The sequence below is a fragment of the Amblyomma americanum genome, chromosome 10, assembly GCF_052857255.1.
Source record: "Amblyomma americanum isolate KBUSLIRL-KWMA chromosome 10, ASM5285725v1, whole genome shotgun sequence".
In the NCBI taxonomy this organism is placed as follows: domain Eukaryota; kingdom Metazoa; phylum Arthropoda; class Arachnida; order Ixodida; family Ixodidae; genus Amblyomma; species Amblyomma americanum.
In genome coordinates this window covers 35,980,443-35,998,103 of record NC_135506.1, presented here as the reverse complement: position 1 = coordinate 35,998,103, position 17,661 = coordinate 35,980,443, and the positions used below count along the sequence as shown (strand labels likewise).

Here is a 17,661-nt window from a genome sequence, read left to right as displayed (position 1 = left end):
ACAAGGAAGAGAGAGAGAGGGGGGTGGCAAAAACCGATATGCTTTCTTGACTTCTTCGACACGATGGAGGCTTCTGCGGATCATCGTCTGAGCGCCGGGCTGCTGCCAGTCGTTAGCTGAGAGCCATAGCAACAACCACTGTTCTCCACGCAACTTTCGGGCAAGTGTTGGTTGGCGGCCACGGACTCGGGCGCGCTGCTGACCGTCTCGCCTTGTCGTTGAGGCTTAGGGTCGAGTTACGAAATTGCTTGTTTATCGCCTATCACCGACGCCGGACGTTTTGTTTCGGCGTGACTCACTGAAGAGAGAAAAACTGCCGTTGACGCGCGGTAGACTCCGGGCTTATCCACTTTCATTCAAGGCCGTGTTTGTACTGGAGTCATGTAGCGGTACAACGGGTCCCGCCGCGCTTGCCACCGTCTCTGGTGGTTTCTCGTGTTATTGTTTTGTTTCGTACTTTATTCGCCACAGCTGTTTGGAGCCGACGCGTTTTGAGTTATGCTCCATCGGAGCGAGCGCGTGTAGCCTGCCAACGCGCGCTTGAAGTGCGCAGTGCATTCTTCCGTTCTTACTTCGCTGGCTGCGTTGCATCGCGCCTCTTATCTTCTGGTCCCCCTATCTTCGCGCCCAAGCTCGGCGCGTGCTAATAGGCTCGCTGTGTGTTTCTGATACTCAGATGGATTACTTTTTCTTGCGAATGCTCGGTAACTGGTCCGTACGTATTGCACGGTGTTTGTGTGTACAGCGCAAATGAAATTTGCGTTCGGTGCATGCGCTGTCCAGAATACGTCGTTTGCCCGATTATCTGAAGGAGCCCTGTTCACAATGAGATACGAGTTGCATGTGACATTTTCGCGGTCTGAAATAGGCGTATAATCACTGCACGCGGAAGACATTGCTGTAAGAGACTTGTTTGAAGCAGTGCTGTTGAATGCCGTGAACCAGCATTATGGACAAAATTTTTGTCTTGATGTACAGATGTTGCTGAAGTATTATTTCACAACCTTGGAAGTGCTTGATTTTGTTAGAGCATGTCGCGCTGTTTGGATTCGAACTGAAGAAACGATGGAAATATGCGATTTTTTATGTTTTAGCAGCCAGTAACAAATGACAGGTGGTGTGTCAGGCAGCAGAGGCAGTCATGTAGGAAAGACCAAGTCATCCAATGCCCCCAGTTAACTGCCCGCATAGCTTTGAATTAGTTATAAGTGCTACAGCTTGTTTGTATTGTTCCTGATTTGTTAAAGTTTGCAACTTAGCGTTAAGTGTTGCTTTGCACTTGAAGTTTTTGCCGTAGTTCTAATGCAAGTAAGCAGCAGTTGTTGCATGCTTGATTTCTTTTGGAATGACCTGTCCAGCAGACTAGTGTAATATGTTGCATCCGAGCAGCTTACTAATTGGGCACATCCTTTAGGGGAAGCTTTGTTACTATGTATTGCATGTAATCGCATTGCATTGCCAATTTTGATTAAGTTTTTGCAGCAGTATCTGAAAAAGAAGCGCTAATCTCACTATGCTCAGTGCCATTAGTAGCGTTGGCTATAGACCACCTTTTTGTTTGGAAACTAGCAGTATGTCGGAGTGCCGTCATGGAGGCAGCCGATGCTCGGTGCCTGTTAGGTGCTCTATCTTCTGTATTTTCTTGGCACGCTGTAACAGTATGCTTACTGCGCTTTATTTATTGCAGCAAGAACGCTTGTCAAGCATGCTTGCCTGTGTCTATAGTATTCGGTCACTTGTGTTGTACTGTCATGCTCAGTATGGCTTGCAACAACACATCACTTCAACACAACAACACATCAACAACACATCATCAGTGGCCACATCACTTCCTGGACACACAAGTGATGTGCTCTGCCTTTTTAGCAGTCAGCAATCTCCTCCACAAATCTGCTCTTTGCAATCTGAAGGCATCATTTTATCTTTTGGGCGCTTTCACTTTTTTGCTGGCAGGCAGGCTAACTGCAGATAACTAAACTGCAAAACAGAAATGTGCTGTTCACAGGAAGGACTGAAAGTAATTTAGTGGCAGCATTAGCTACTGTGCCACTGCACATCTCTTTGAAGCTTTGTTGTCATGACAGTCACTTTTTGCACTGGTAAAATTTGGAGGTAAGGAAGTGAAGGAAAAAAAAAATGTTATGCCAGAAAGCATGACAGCATAGAAGTTGTCACCGGGGTGAAGGGCAAGTGATAAAGGGCCAAGGGCAGATAGCACGGGTTGGAGTGTGATGGTCGGAATGGCAAAATCCTTTCCCTTTTGTTTTCGAAAGCACCGCTTGGCTCCGTGTGCCCAGAAAGCACTGCGGCCATCCTGTCCTGTCATTCGTTGCAACTCTTATTGAGTGCTATATTCATGGGTTCTTAACATGCACTGTGTGTTGCGTTGATGTATTGCATTATCCCACAACCATGAGCTCCGTCACAGAGAGGCCATATTTGTTTATTGACAGAGGTAAAACAATTTTGCCTTCTACTTGATTAGATTAGTTCACTTCTGGCATTGTCCCCTTTGGGGCATGTGGATGGTGCCAGCTCCTACTGCATACAATGCTTAGTAGTGCAGGATAGTTTGTCAGTAACCATGTTACAGCACAGGAAAGCAGCGCTCCATGTGAGCCAGGCTTTTCACCCACAACGGTGATCACCACATTTGTAGCTGTATGCAACGTTACCAGTTCCAGCACTGTTTCTTTCTGCCATCAATGCATGAGCAATCTCCATGGGAAAGAACTTTTGTTTGTATCTGGACAGGTCAGGCCAGGCTGCATTCTTCACCAAAATAAATTCACCTAAGCTGCTTGTGCAGTTGACAGTTCTTTTTCTCTGTCTTCATACCAATACCAAAGGTTGTTCTGAACTTGTGAGAGCCATTCGTGTTTGGAACAACGGCTTGCCACTGCATGCCACTGTGTTGCGGTGTGTGATTAAGTTATGTATTCATCAAAAAAAAAAATGGTTAACTGCAGGCATCTGAGCGAAGTGCAGCATAACACTTGTAGCCATTAGTGTTCATTATGGCGTTCTCTGCTTTGGTTTTTTATGTGCTAATTTCCGATACATTCACCTTTGTTCACATGATGTAACTGGAACAAACAGAGTTAGCTTAGATTATGTGAAGGTGTTAATGAGTGGCACTTCTGGGAATCTTATCTAAGCATATTTATGTTAAAAGAATTTAGACACCAAATTACGGTTGCATGTTTTCTTCTTTGCAGTGATATGTAAGACATTAACTTATATGCATCACTATGTACTATTCGCCTATGGCTGCTAAATATGTAATTGAATTTCTTCTCTGGTGCCGCTTGTTTCAACAGCCAAACAATGGCTGTGATATCAAAACAGCAGGATAGCTAACATTAGACATGAAAAAACTGCAATATTATCATTACTTCTTTCGCTGTGATTGTGGCTCATTAGTCAGGCTGGCTGGCTGGCTTTAACATTGTAGTGAATGAATATGCTGAAGCAGCAATTATTTTGCAGATTTCTTCATGCCTCATGTGACCTATACCGATCTTTGATGTTACAGCCATTGCTGGATTGTTGAAACAGACACCGCAGGCAAAACCACATGGTGATCTAAGTATACTAATGCCTTAGCATCTTTACAAAGGAAACACTCAGCCAAAATTTACTTTGTAGACCCAGTTAAAGCATTGTTCAGGTGGTCCTAAGCCACAGGGATTATGTGGGCCAGGGAGGGAAGGCTCTCGTGAATGGGCTGTCATCTATGGGCATTTGGCTTAGCTATGTGTGGGAGTGGGCAAATTTGTGGCAATAGGGTCACTGTAGTAGTGTCGTCAAAATTGAGAGCAGATAAAGAGTTCAGGTAGGTTTTCTTTTCCTTTTTTTCTAATTGAAGCGAATATTGTTGAGGCACAAAAACGGGACAAAACACGGTTTTCATGCCTTGAAAATCAAGAATGGACTGAAACCAGCTAGCCCAATAGCAAGTTCTCTGAAGTAAATGTTCTTGGTAATTTGCATTGGTGCAGCGTGTCTGATCTTCCAATATTAAGTGTTTCTGTATATAAACAGCTTTATTGCAAGAATTGCTATTGCCAATTCAGCTGTGTGAGTCAAGAAAATTAAGAGAGAGAGTCGAAAATCTACAGGTTGGAGCAGCAGGTTTGGTGGACTAGAGGTGAGGAGGCAGGAAGGTATTGTCTCTTGTGAAATGAACGTATCTCACCTGGTGTGTTACTTATCGGCTGCCTTTGAAAATGGTCCTACACTTGCAGCTGGTTTCATGCTTTTTTGCTGCTCTCGTCGTTTCGTAGAGTTCATGGGAAACTTGGATTGCAAGTTTGATCCAGTTGGTGTACTTGTAGGCCACCTGACTTGTGTGCAACCTTGAAATGTCACACTAGCCTACGTACAGCATTTCACAAGAAAATTTTTTTTTTTTTCCCTGGGACAATGCATCGTCATCCTGTGAGAGCTTGAAACATGGGAACGGTGCCCAAATTAACTTGCGTCTCTGTGGCAAAATTTTACTGCAGGTTGGTAATCGACTGATAAATATTTAGAATGTAAAGGATTGCAAGCGGTACATTGCTGGACAGGAGGTGCATGCAAAATTAGCATTTCAACCTGATGTCTGTGTTCTTTTAGTTTGCACTATTTTCTTGATACAAATAATGTATGTTCATTTGAATTTGCTGTGGGTTTATTTTGGTTGTGTGCTGCTATCCGCTGCTGACTGCAGGCCATGGGGGGCGCTGTGAGTGCGGGTGAGGACAACGATGAGCTCGTGGACCACTTGGTCGAGGCGGACTACATCCGCAGCCCTGATGTTGAGGGGGCGCTGCGTGCCGTCGACCGTGCACACTACTATGCTGATGGCTGCAAAGAAAACGCCTATAGAGACCTTGCTTGGAAGCAAGGCAATTTGCACCTATCAGCACCCTGCATATACTCTGAGGTGTGTTCTGATTAGTGATTTTTGATTGTGCCCTTTGTAGGAGTAAAGAAATCTTCAGTCAGCTGTGATTCCATTAGTGTCTTACAACAGCTTAAGCTGCCGGGAGAAATTTTAGAACTTTGCAAAAGAATAGTGTTTTTCTGTGTGTGCTGGAAAACGTTCAAACCTGGCTGCATTGTTTCTTGCCACATAATCAGATAGGCATGTCTTAGTAAATTAAAATTATGTAATGTAAGGATAGTTTAGAGGTATAACAGGAAATGTGTGTATTGTAACCTGATCCTTTTCATCTGGACAGCTTAGTTATATTGTTCGATTAGGCCTAGTTATGCTGCTGTTGTGGGTTTGGCTTGAATGTGACAATCCTGTCTGCTGGCAGCTGAAGTGGAAATGGGAGGCATGTTTTTTTGTTGCATGGTTGAGACATTAGGCAAGTGCAGGTAGATGTTACACCTGCATATCTCAGTTTACTTTTATGTGGTCCGGAGACCTGTTCGAGCACCAGTCGGCATTAATTCCTCCCTTTCCTGGAAACGATATTTTGTTTCTACATTGAACATTAGAGGAGTGTCAGCTTTAGAAAACTAGCCAAAGTTTGTCACCGGCTTAGTCTAACCGATAGTGACAAATGTAGCAGCACTGCCACCTTCTCCACTGTAGCTCATTAGTTAGCCTGTTATGTGGTTGTGTCCGATGTGGTTTTAATCGTGGCCCTCATCGTGGTGCATTCAGAGAGCTCTAATGCGTGCGTGTTGGTGTTCATGTAGTATGCAGTATTTTCTTTATCAGTGTCACGCACAAGGTACAATGAATTGAAGAGCATTTAGGGCAAAGCCTTGTGCTGGGGCTTCATGTCGGACTTGGAAATCCTTAAAGTTGTCTGCACTTTGTGACAGGTTCTGGAGGCGCTACAGCTACGTCCAGGCATGTCCTTTCTCAACCTCGGCAGTGGGACAGGCTACCTGAGCACTGTTGCTGGTTTGCTGCTTGGATCCCATGGCGTCAACCATGGCGTGGAGCTGCACGAAGATGTTGTGCAGTATGCACGCCTCAAGGTGCGAAAGAGACGGGGCCTTATTTGCACCTTATTTGCCTCAGAAACTGACTCAAGCTAAGACAAGCTAAGACAGTGTGCAATGTTTCCTGTGAGTGAAAACGGCAGCCACCACTGCACCTGCACGCAGCTTCGGTGTGATACAGAAAATACAGATATTACCATATTTGTGGCACAAATTTGCTTCTCAATGATGTACGCCCGTCCCTTAATTGAAAGCAGCCTTTCATCACGTGACGTACTAGGCCTAAAATCACAGAGCCAATCGTCCCGTTCATTTCAATGCACAAAAACATACCATCCAGCGTCAAAACTTGGCCGATTGGATGGCCACTGTCAAATACCACTTAGATAGCGCGCCATGATAGTCTTACCTTGCGCTTGTAATTTATATAAGGGCCAGTCCTGTTATTGCAGGTATCTGGATATAACGAACGATTGATGTGTGATGGTCATGTTCATTGAGGGCCAGTCCTGTTATTGCGGATATGTGGATATAACGAACGATTGACATGTGATGGTCATGTTCATTATAAGTGTAGTGTGCTTGGCAGTTGTTCTCTCTGCCGCAACAGTGCATAATCATTTGAACTTTCCCTAAGTGCCTTCAAAATCTTAATTTCTTTGTGGATAAAAATTTTAACATGATAAAACTTTTTGCTCGCTTCCATTATGTCCACTTCAGTGCACTTTCATCGGCCTCCACTTCTTAATGCCAATTCATGAGCTGGAGAATATCGTATTTGATAGTGCTGTAATCAGATACAACCAAAGTCTGCTGTGACCACCACACAGAATTCCTCAGTGACAAAAAGTAGACTGTTGTTAAAGCTTTTCTTGTTACCTAAAGCAGAAGCGGATCACTAGACGAGAAAGTTCAAGAATTTTGATGGCTTGTTTGATGTAGTCAAACATTAAAAAGCTGATTTTGCTCACTGTTGCGATTGGTCAGAAGTGTACTAATATGGGAATAAGCCATTTTTACAAACTGCTCTTCTTTCTTTAGTTGCATCCTACTGTAGTGTCCTTTCTGCCATTCTCTTTCTAGTTTTTGAAAACTGCAAATGTTCAGGGTTTAAGTTGGTATTTGACGCCATTTATTTGATAGCCATATTTCATTTACTTTGCTTGCTCTTACTAATCGAGAATGCTGTTCTGACTTCAGTATTTATTAGGCATTTACTTGTCATCCCCACGTGTAATGAGAAAAATAAATTATTTTGCATTGAAGTGTTTAAGCGCTTGCTTTGTTTGCCACATGCTCAATCTTTTCTACTTTCTCACACAAGGTTCAGAATTGAGTGTGGTGTCATTATGCTTCTTATCTCAAAGATAAGGCGGAAGTACGAAGTGCTTAGACTGATAAGTGTGCAGTTATTGGCCTCCTTTTCGACGTAGTTATGTTTGGCGGATCACCAAAGAACGGGTTCTTTTGCGCTTTTGATAATGAAACCTGAACTGGCTGGTATGTCCAGTATGCATCCTGACCACAGTTTTCTTGTGCATGAGTCTGTTCCATGTAATACATGCCAGCTTGCATATAAGCAACTTTGCTGTCATACTATTGGCTATATCGTTGGACACCTGAACCGCACCGTAAGGGAAGGGATAAAGGAGGGAGTGAAAGAAGAAAGGAAGAGAGGTGCCGTAGTGGAGGGCTCTGGAATAATTTCGACCACCTGGGGATCTTTAACGTGCACTGACATCGCACAGCACACGGGCTCCTTAGCGTTTTGCCTCCATAAAAACGCAGCCACCGCGGTCGGGTTCGAACCTGGGAACTCCGGATCAGTAGTGGTTAGGGCGCTCGGAGTTCCTGGGTTCGATCCCGACCGCAGCGGCTGCGTTTTTATGGAGGCAAAACGCTAAGGCACCCGTGTGCTTTGCGATGTCAGTGCACGTTAAAGATGCTAAAGATCCTGAGGTGGTCGAAATTATTCCGCAGCCCTCCACTACGGCACCTCTCTCTTCCTTTCTTCTTTCACTCCCTCCTTTATCCCTTCCCTTACGGTTCAGGTGTCCAACATGTCCAACGATATATGAGACAGATACTGGGCCATTTCCTTTCCCCCCAAAAAAAACAATTATTATTATTACACCAGCTGCGATTGGTCGACCCTACCCCTTCCCCACTTCGCTGCCTTTCCCTTCCAGGTGTCACAGTTCATGCGCTCAAGTCAAGCGCTGGAGGAGCACGACTTTTGCGAGCCGCGCTTTGTGGTGGGCAACTGCCTGACACTGGATGCGGGAGGCCGCCGCTACGACCGCATCTACTGCGGGGCCTCCTGCCCGCCCGAGCAGGCGGCTGTGCTCAAGGCCCTGCTCAAGATTGGCGGCATGCTCGTCATGCCCTGCAACGACCAGGTTTGTGTTCTCAGTGCCTGTGGGGGAGTTCACCCATCCTTGTCCTTTTCAGAATTCGTTACACAAACTTTGCAGGCTGAACATTTTTGTGCTGATGAGTTCCTGCACACACGTGGATACTTTGCATGAAAGTATTCAGATGAAACATAGCTTAGAAGCCGCACTTGACTTTCAAGATTGCTTGGTTTGCCGGCTAAAGTGCGAAGAACCTCATGACAGAGATGATGGTGTGATGAGTATCTTATGCTGTTTTACTGTTACAGTCGAACCCGGATATATCGAACCCGCATATTTCGAATTATTGGCTATATCGAACACACAGATTACCCCCTTGAAAATACTATGTAAAAGTATAGGACAATTGCGTAGTATATCGAATTCCATTTTCGTTGGACATTCGATATATCGAACGGCGCGCTGTGCCGCGCCCCTGGAAGGTGCGCTTTTCCCAAAGACATTCGTGTCCGGTCCTCAGAGGTAAACTTTTCCGCAGAGTCAGTCAGCAGGCTCCTCCTCTGCGTATGCGCGGCCGTCGCCTAGCGACGGAGACGCAGAGCCTTTCCCCCGTTCTTGCGCCCCACCGGCGCGAGCTCTCTCGCTCCGCCTCTACCGCCGGCGTGTGCATTGGGCAATGGCATTGGAGCTCATCGAAGAGAGTGCGCGGCATGGAGACGCGGCGACGTTTCCATGCCACGCTTCCTGGGAAAAGGGAGAGAGAGAGAGTGAAGGGTCGGCACGGTCGCTCGTGGGCCAGGGGAGACGAGAGAGCCAGAGAGGGCTCAAAAAACGAACATAGCGCCTTCGATGGCATATTCCGCCGATCTTTTTCCCCGCTCTCTCCTTTCTTTTCCCTTTGTCGTTCCTTCGCAGCCCCGTTGACTGTCGCTCGAACAGGCTTCGCTCGGACTGCTCCATCTGCACATCGTGCGTGTTGTGTGTACCTCTGTTTCAACGTGCCGTGTGTAACGTGTGTGATTGCAGTCATCTGGTGAGCTATGGCATCCGCGGACATAAAAAAGAGGAAGAATCTGGACTTTGCAAGAAAGCTTGAAGTAATCCGGTGTATCGAGAATGGAGAAGAGAAGTCCTCCGTGGCAGACGCATTCGGCATTCCGCGGAGTACTTTAAGTACGTTGTTAAAAAACAAGCAGGACATCAAGCTTAAAGCAGGTGAGGAAAGTCGCTCGGGCGCGTGTCGTTTGCGCCCTGCTGCTTTTGACAAAGTGGAGAAGGCACTCTACACGTGGTTTCTTGAAATCCGAGCGAAAAATATTCCCGTGGATGGCCCAACCTTAATCAAAAAGGCCAAATGGTTTGCTACGGCTCTTGGCGAAGAGAACTTTAGCGGTGGCACTAGATGGCTGCAATGGTTTAAAAACCGCCATGGCCTTGTAGGAAAGGCCATTTCAGGCGAAAGTGGGGCTGTCAGCAGCCAGGAGATGCAGCAGTGGCTTTCTGAGGAGTGGCCGAAGATCACTGAGAAGTTTTTGCCTGCAGAAATCTTCAATGCAGACGAAACTGGTCTCTTTTGGCAAATGTTGCCGAATAAGACACTCGCTCTTCGTGGAACCACATGCCACGGTGGTAAAATGGGCAAAGTGCGTGTGTCGGTGCTGCTTGCAGCCAACATGGACGGCTCGTGCAAGCTACGGCCATTCGTGATCGGGAAGAGCAAGTCACCGCGCTGCTTCAAGAACTGTAAACAGCTTCCCATCCGCTACGGCTGTAATAGGAAGGCCTGGATGACACGTCAACTTTTTGTTGAATGGCTGCAGGTTTGGGACACTGAGTTGGGCAAGTCGGGCCGCCGAGTTTGCCTTCTGGTAGACAACTGTTCGGCCCATCAAACAACTTGCAAGCTGCAGCACATCGAATTGAAGTTTCTCCCGCCGAACACCACAGCGAGACTGCAGCCCCTCGACCAGGGTATCATAAAGGCATTCAAGGTAGGCTATCGGAAGTGACTTATTCAACGGCTCCTCATAAACCTACGCATGGGAACCGATCTCAAGATTGACCTGCTTGGCGCGATCCAGATAATTACCGGCGCTTGGGGCGACGTGAAGCAGGCCACAGTAGCCAACTGTTTTGGCAAGGCAGGCCTTGAAGTGGCCAGAGATGAATGTCCGGAAGCTTTAGATGACGATGAGTGCTTGGAGGACGCGTTCCGCGACTTGTCCAATTTTTCCGGCGCCGTCCCGCCCGAAGTTACTGTTGATGATTTCATTAATGCTGACAGCGAAGTTCAAGCGGTAGCCGACCTCGCTGATGAGGACATTGTGGCCAGAATAGCTGGCGTTCAAGACAGCGATTCCAGCGACAACGAGGGCAACTGTGTTTTCGAAGAAACGCGTCCGTGCACAGCCACTGAACTGGCGTCAGCGTTCAGCCTGATTCGGCGCTGTTGCGGCGAAATGGAAGGCACTGGGCTCTCGCACCTAGACAGTCTCGAGAAGATTGAAACTAGTGTTTTAAACGTCATTTCCCAGAGGAAAAAGCAGCCCAAAATTAGTGATTTTTTTTCCGTGAAATAAAGCGCTTTCATATTGTGTGCACATGCTATGTGATTCGCGGCTGTTCCAATTGGTAAGCCACAATTTTTTATGATCGCGAGTGCTTTTTTGGCCTATATCTGTATATCGAATTTTCGCTATATCAAACTATTTTCCGATCCCCGTCGAATTTGATATATCCGGGTTCGACTGTATTACATTGCCACCAACGTAAATGTAGCACTTTGTTCAGTGGTGATTGTGATGTGCCTGCTGTCGTGGCACCTATGACCCCTCCTCCCTGGCCTCTGCTAGTTGGTGCAGGTGAAGCGCTCAGGCGAGGACGCGTGGCTCGAGAAGAACATCTTGCCCGTGTCGTTCGCCAGCCTTGTGCTTCCACAGAAGGGTTGTCCTGAGGTGACGCTGCGTGAGTTCCTCTTTTTGCAGCTTATGTTGCCTGCTCCTAAACACCGACTGTACACTTATTTCATTCATTGGTGTATTCCGCAGAGTCTTCATGACACATTTACAAATGATACGAATTTCGGTATTATGTAGGAATTCATAAAATTCCCCGCGTAAAGTGCATTGTGTGCAATGTTTGGATTCCGAACACTCTCCCATGCCGCTACGGAGATAAGAATGCAAGGGCCGCGACCGCTTCGGAGGCACTAAGTGTTGCCCTCACCAGGCAGTGCCTGCAGCATAATTGCCAGTCACGCAGGACGCACAGCGAGCATCCAAGCTAAGGGTCGCGGGCTGTACATGACTGATGCCGCGATTGGCAGCCACATAGTGAATGCTGTACATGACTGATGCCGCGATTGGCAGCCACATAGTGAATGCTCTACATCACTGATGCCGCGATTGGCAGCCACATAGTATTCACTGTGAGAGGTGGTGTGTAGCCGTAAATAAATCCCATCACTGTAAATAAATTTGCGTGAATGCATTTCTCCGGATTATTTTTTGGTGTACAAATTTTGGGTGATATGAACATTTTTTTCCGACCCCATGAGATTCGTGTCAAGGTTCTGCTGCATGCAGATAATGTTACTGCGGCACCTTATATTGTATTTAGAGTGTTGTGGCAAGTATTGTTTCTCCTAATGCTGCATAACGATGCTGTAACATATGCGACAATGTGTGTGATTAACATGTCCTCTGTACATGCTCTGCATGGCCTATTCAGGCCCTTTTTGGGCGTTTTTTCGTGCCTCTTAAGATAGCTTCGTGCGAAATCCTCAAACAGAGAAGGTACATTGTAAACAGAACAGAGTGGAGATAGATGCCTAAGCATCTAGTTGCAGTAATCTGTACTTGTGCTTGGGACATTCTATCTCATGACCCCCTCAAGCTGTGTAAAGGTGCGTGCACTAATACTACTAGAGCTGTAATTAAAATTAACTTTAGTGTTTGTGTACATTATAATGTAACGTGTTTTTTTTTATCTTACTCTGATGTTTGGACATTACATAGAGGGGTGGGGGGTAGGAAGGGCATGTGCAAGTAGCATAAGCAGTAAATATAGTAGAAACAAACATCTCTTAAGTGACACATTGAAAAACAGAAATACGGTGCAATCCACTTACAATGATGTTGAGAAAAACCGGAAAATTCGATCGTTATAACCGATTATCGTTATATCTGGGCCGGCAAAAAAAAAAAAGCAAAATGAACACACCCACGTACCATATTTACACGACTGTAAGTCGACCCCCCGAAATCACATCTCCGAAAAAAAAAAAAACTTCGAGGTTGTTTTTTAAATCTTTAAAAATAGGTCGACTTACAATCGTGTTAATACGGTATTCCCTCATGCGTGTAGCTATTACCCCATGCATGTAGCCACCGCTACCAGTGCGCCTCTCAGGGGCGCACAGTGTCTTGGTGCTCTGCCAAGAAGTTTGCCCAGCAAGCCACCGCTTTCCACCACCACCCCCCACTCGGGAATGCCCGTCAAAAGATGAACACCCCGCGATGTTATCGGCGCATAGCATCTTGGTGCTCTGTTAAGAACTGTGCTGCAGACAGCGCGAAACAAGGGAATGCACAAGGAAAGCGAACGCTTAAAAAAAGAAGTACCGTAAAAACCGGACGACAGGTCAGACCGGAATATAGGTCGACCCCCCCCAGCTAACCAGTTCTAAAGATGAAAAAATCTTTTTCAATGGAAAATGCAAGTCACCCTTACCTTGAATCAAATGCGACTCAACAGGTTGCACAATGGTGACAGTATTTATTTTCATTTAAACACTGCTCATGTATACATCCGGCCAATTTTTTAACAGTATCGTGCGCCCATAGACCCTCGTGCTTGTCAGCACCTTATCATCACGGCACGGAGCGGCGAAAACAAACGAGGTACGCGCATGTGTACACACGCACTTACTCTCACTTCTTTCGCCGCTGCGTGCCGTGATCTCTACCGCTTTCAAGCGGATGCATTTGGCATTCACAGGCAGCGATCTTGCACGCAGCTCCCGGACAAACTCTGCAATTTTTCCTTCCAATTCTGGATACGCTACGGTCCGCCCACGGAATGATGTTGCTTCTGGTTGCTGCAAGTTGTAATACGCAGCTTCTGCCTCCGCCAGTACCGTATGCTCTTTACATATACTCCAAATTTGCGCTGTGCCGCCAGGTTGCAGTGAGCTTCCGCGTAGCCAGTCGCGTTTTTCTTGAAGGTGATGGTGAATTGCCGTCGGGTTCCGCTCATTTTGAAACAAAATGTGAGAAAGCAGCCTTTAACCAAAATAGCTTTGCAACAATGGAAACACAAAATGGAGGTGCCACAACGTCGCCACGCCGTGCTGCTGCTTATGGCGATGGTGATGGAGGCTGTTGACTTCAGCCGGCCATTGTTGCAAGACTTCCGTAGTTTTTCCGCCAATGACCGGTATGCAAGACGGGGGTCTACTTTTTGGCATGGTTTTTTGAAGAAAAGTTCGACCTATATTCCAGTTTTTACGGTAAATTCTCACCGTGTCAGGCGGAAACTACATTTGTGTCAGCTCCCCCCTCCAGTGATTGTGACGACGATAGCTCCTGCTTCCCAAGGCCGCAGACACTCCCACACGGATCCCACCACGCTGGTCTTTAGGTCATTCACTTCAAAGTAATTTATTTTTATCAAACTTTCAGACAAGGTTTCATGGTAAATGCCATCCGGGCTGCCAGAATCCTATCGTTGTATTCGTTATTTCGCCGATAATTGTATCATTGTATATGGTTTATTTTTACATAGGGGAAATTCCCGGGAGCATTGATAAATCTAAAGAATTTGATCGTTATAAGTGATGTATCGTTATATATCTGGTATCGTTATAAATGGATTACACTAAAGTAATGTACAAACAGGAGAATACACAAATCAATGTAATACAAAGGAGAAGTAATAAGTACCGTAAAACCGGAATATAGGTCGAACTTTTTTTAAAAAAACCATCGCGACAAGTCGACCCTCGACTTATATACCGGACATTGGCGGAAAAACTACAGAAGTCTTGCAACAATGGGCAGATGAAGTAAACAGCCGCCATCGACATCAGCAGCAGCGCGGCGTGGCGTGGCGACATTGTAGCACCGTCATTTTGCGTTTGCATTGTTTCACATTTTGTTTAAAAATGAGCGGAAGCCGACGGCAATTCACCGTCGCCTTCAAAAAAAAGGCGATCGAGTACGCGGAAGATAACGGCAACCTGGCGGCACAGCGCGAATTTGAAGTGTCGGAAAAATGCATTCGCTACTGGCGGAAGCAGAAGCAGCTTTTGGCTGCTTGCAGCAACCAAAAGAAAACTTCATTTCGTGGGCGGACTGCAGCGTATCCAGAACTGGAAAACAAGGTTGCGGATTTCGTCCGGGCGCTTCGTGCAAGATCGCTGCCTGTGACTGCTGAATCCATCCGTTTTAAAGCGGTAGAGATCGCACGCGCCTCTGGACTGACGAGGGCGCAATTCAAGGGCTCGCCATCCTGGGTGCGGCGTTTCATGAAGAGGAAGGGCTTTGCATTACGGCGCCGTACTTCTGTGTGCCAGAAACTGCCCGAAGAATTCGAGGACAAGCTAATCGAGTTTCAGCGATATGTAATTGCGCTTCGGCAGCAACGCGACTACATGATGGGACAGATAGGAAACGCCGACGAAACGCCAGTGTAGTTCGATATGCCCTCAAGCCGGACTGTTTCCGAGAAAGGAGCCCAGCAAATCAAGCTTCTAACAACGGGCAACGAGCACTCGCGGTTCACTGTGATGCTCGCATGTACAGCTGATGGGAAGAAGCTGCCCCGTTTCATCATTTTTAAAAGAAAAACATTGCCGAAAGAGGAATTCCCACGCGACGTCATCGTCCGGGTTAATGAAAACGGTTTTATGAACGAATCGTTGATGCTGGAGTGGGTCCGGCTCGTCTGGAAGCGGCGATCTGGTGCTCTCTTTGAGCGAGCGAACATGCTCGTTCTGGACTCATTTCGAGGCCACCTCACAGCCAACGTAAAGCGGGCCCTGTGCGACGGCAAGACGGACCTCGTGGTCATCCCTGGTGGATTGACATCTGTGCTGCAGCCACTAGACGTTGTGCTAAATAAGCCGTTTAAAGATAGAGTGCGCGAACTCTATAATGAATGGATGCTGGGCGATAACCCGACTACCCCCACCGGCCGCCTGCGACGTCCACCGCTTGCGACTGTTTGTGGCTGGGTGTCGTCGGCGTGGAAATCTCTCCCCGAAGAGATGGTGGTGCACAAGTCTTTCAGAAAATGCTGCATAAGCAACGCGCTGGACGGCACAGAGGACGATGCTCTATGGGACGTGGGCAGCAAGAAGCACTCGTCATCGGACTCTAGTTCGGACGACTCTGATTCGGAGTAGCGCTTGCGCACTTTGTGTCCTTCTGTGTACTGCACACCCGGCCAATTTTTAACAGCATCGCGCAACCATTGACCCGCGTGTTTGTCAGCACCTTATCATCACGGCACGGAGCGGCGAAATAGCGAAAGTAAGCGCATGTGTACACATGCGCGTATCTCGTTTGTTTCGCCGCTCAGCGCCGTTAATAAGGTGCTGACAAGCACGCGGGTCGATGGTCGTGCGATGCTGTTAAAAACTTAGCCAGGTGCACATGCAAGCAGCATTTAAATAAATACTGTCACCATTGTGCAACCGGCTGAGTCGCATTTGTTTCAAGGTAAGGGTGTCTTTCAGTACTTTTGCCATTGAAAAATATTTTTTTCATTTTTAGGATTGGTTAGTTGGGGGGGTCGACCTATATTCCGGTCCGACCTATAGTCCGGTTTTTACGGTAGATAGCTTCACAGTTTATTGTGTCTCTTGATAACAAAATGAAGAACCTTAATAAACACATCCAGATTAGTGATTTCAGTGCCGGCTTTGGGTAGGGATCTCAATTGTTAATTACAAGGTAAAAAAAATTCAAGGAGAAGACTGTGCTGCTCTCATGCTACGATTGAAAAAAAAAAATTTAATTTGTCATGAGGAGAGGTAAGGCACAGTAGCTGACTCACTCTCAGCCTGAAGCATGTCATGAGGGAAGGACGGTGGCAGTGAAACAAGATGGAGAGAAAGAAATGCCGTAGTGGAGAACTGCAGAATAATTTAGGCCACGTGGCGTTCTTTGCACTGAGGTTGCACAGCACCTGGGTGCCTTTTGCATTTCGCGTGCATTTAAATACCGCTGAGATTTTATCCCGTGTCCTCAAGCTCAGCAGCTGAATGTGGTAGCAACTGAGCCGCTGTGGCGGCTGGCCAAGATTGTGCTATCGTCTTCTTTCCTCCTTCATGGACAGCCGACTACCAGCCGAGCAGCCTGCAGGAGCTGAGCCGGGGCACCATCCGGCGCCTGCTGCGCGCCCGGCTGGACCGAGAGCAGCCTACCCGGACCCCGCACCGGCGCTCCCACCCGCGGCTGCGCAGCGGCGGCAGCAGCAGCAGCACCGCCGTTGTGCTGGCTGCATCTTCGGCCAGGGCCTCCAGTGGCAGCAGCGATGGGGGCGACCGGGACGAGCCACACCGCAAGCGGTCGGCCGGCGGGGAGTCCTCACTCCTGTGGAAGCGCGTTGCCCTCGACGACGTCTGTCCGCACCATGCCACGGTGGGTACACTTTTGGCTCCCGACTCACACTGCTACCATGGTCGTGTTAACCACGCCTCACAGTAAGCTTCAAAGCTCAAACTCTCTTTTGACCCCTCCTCTCTGTGCTGAGCTGGCCACTTCTAGCCAAAATCAGTAAAAGTCATTTTTACGGCAACTGGCGCGTAAAAATGCCCAGCTTATACTGCAGCCATAGTGTGAGTTGACATTGTACCCGCCATAATGTGCCAACAAACGAAGTCGATATGTTCAGAGCTTGTGAAGTACTTCTGGTGTGCAGTAACCATGCACAGGACAGCTGGTATTGCTTCATGTTTTAGTAGCACTAGGCAAGGCATGCAATGAAGACTAGGGTGGACAGCTGCAGTTGCTTTCAATGCATGTTGCAAGCAGGGTTATGCTGACATTTGATGAAAACGAAGTAAACAAATTCTTAACAATACAAGAAAATACTCTGTGCTGCAAGCTTAGTGGCACATGTGTAGTTAACTCAAGGAGAAAGACCAAAGAAACGAGAAAGAGCCCCCCAGAGAGCCACACAAATCTCTAAAACAGCAACAGCAGAGCTCTCGTCAAGTCTAAACATTCACTATTGTCATAACCGCATGCGCAAGCTCACTGAGTCTAACTCGATAATGGTTCCCCATGAGGAGTGTCACTTTTAGCTGCCAACTGGCATCCGTAAGCTGTTAGAATATAAACCTGTTTGCTGC

The 17,661-nt window shown here is 47.1% G+C and overlaps 1 protein-coding gene across 7 annotated transcripts in view; it reads left to right on the top strand.

Moving 5' to 3' along the window:
- The first annotated feature begins 21 nt into the window (after window positions 1-21).
- The window catches only part of LOC144108028 (protein-L-isoaspartate O-methyltransferase domain-containing protein 1-like), a 21,736-nt gene continuing 4,096 nt past the window's right edge, over window positions 22-17,661 (top strand). For 3 of the 7 annotated variants that reach the window (XM_077641304.1, XM_077641303.1, XM_077641301.1), the window contains exons 1-6: window positions 22-160; window positions 4,715-4,930; window positions 5,827-5,985; window positions 8,139-8,348; window positions 11,156-11,267; window positions 16,644-16,948. In XM_077641304.1, coding sequence (XP_077497430.1) covers window positions 4,718-4,930; window positions 5,827-5,985; window positions 8,139-8,348; window positions 11,156-11,267; window positions 16,644-16,948 — 999 coding nt within the window. In that variant the 5' untranslated portion in view covers window positions 22-160; window positions 4,715-4,717. The other 4 variants (XM_077641300.1, XM_077641298.1, XM_077641299.1 and 1 more) reach the window with 4 other exon arrangements.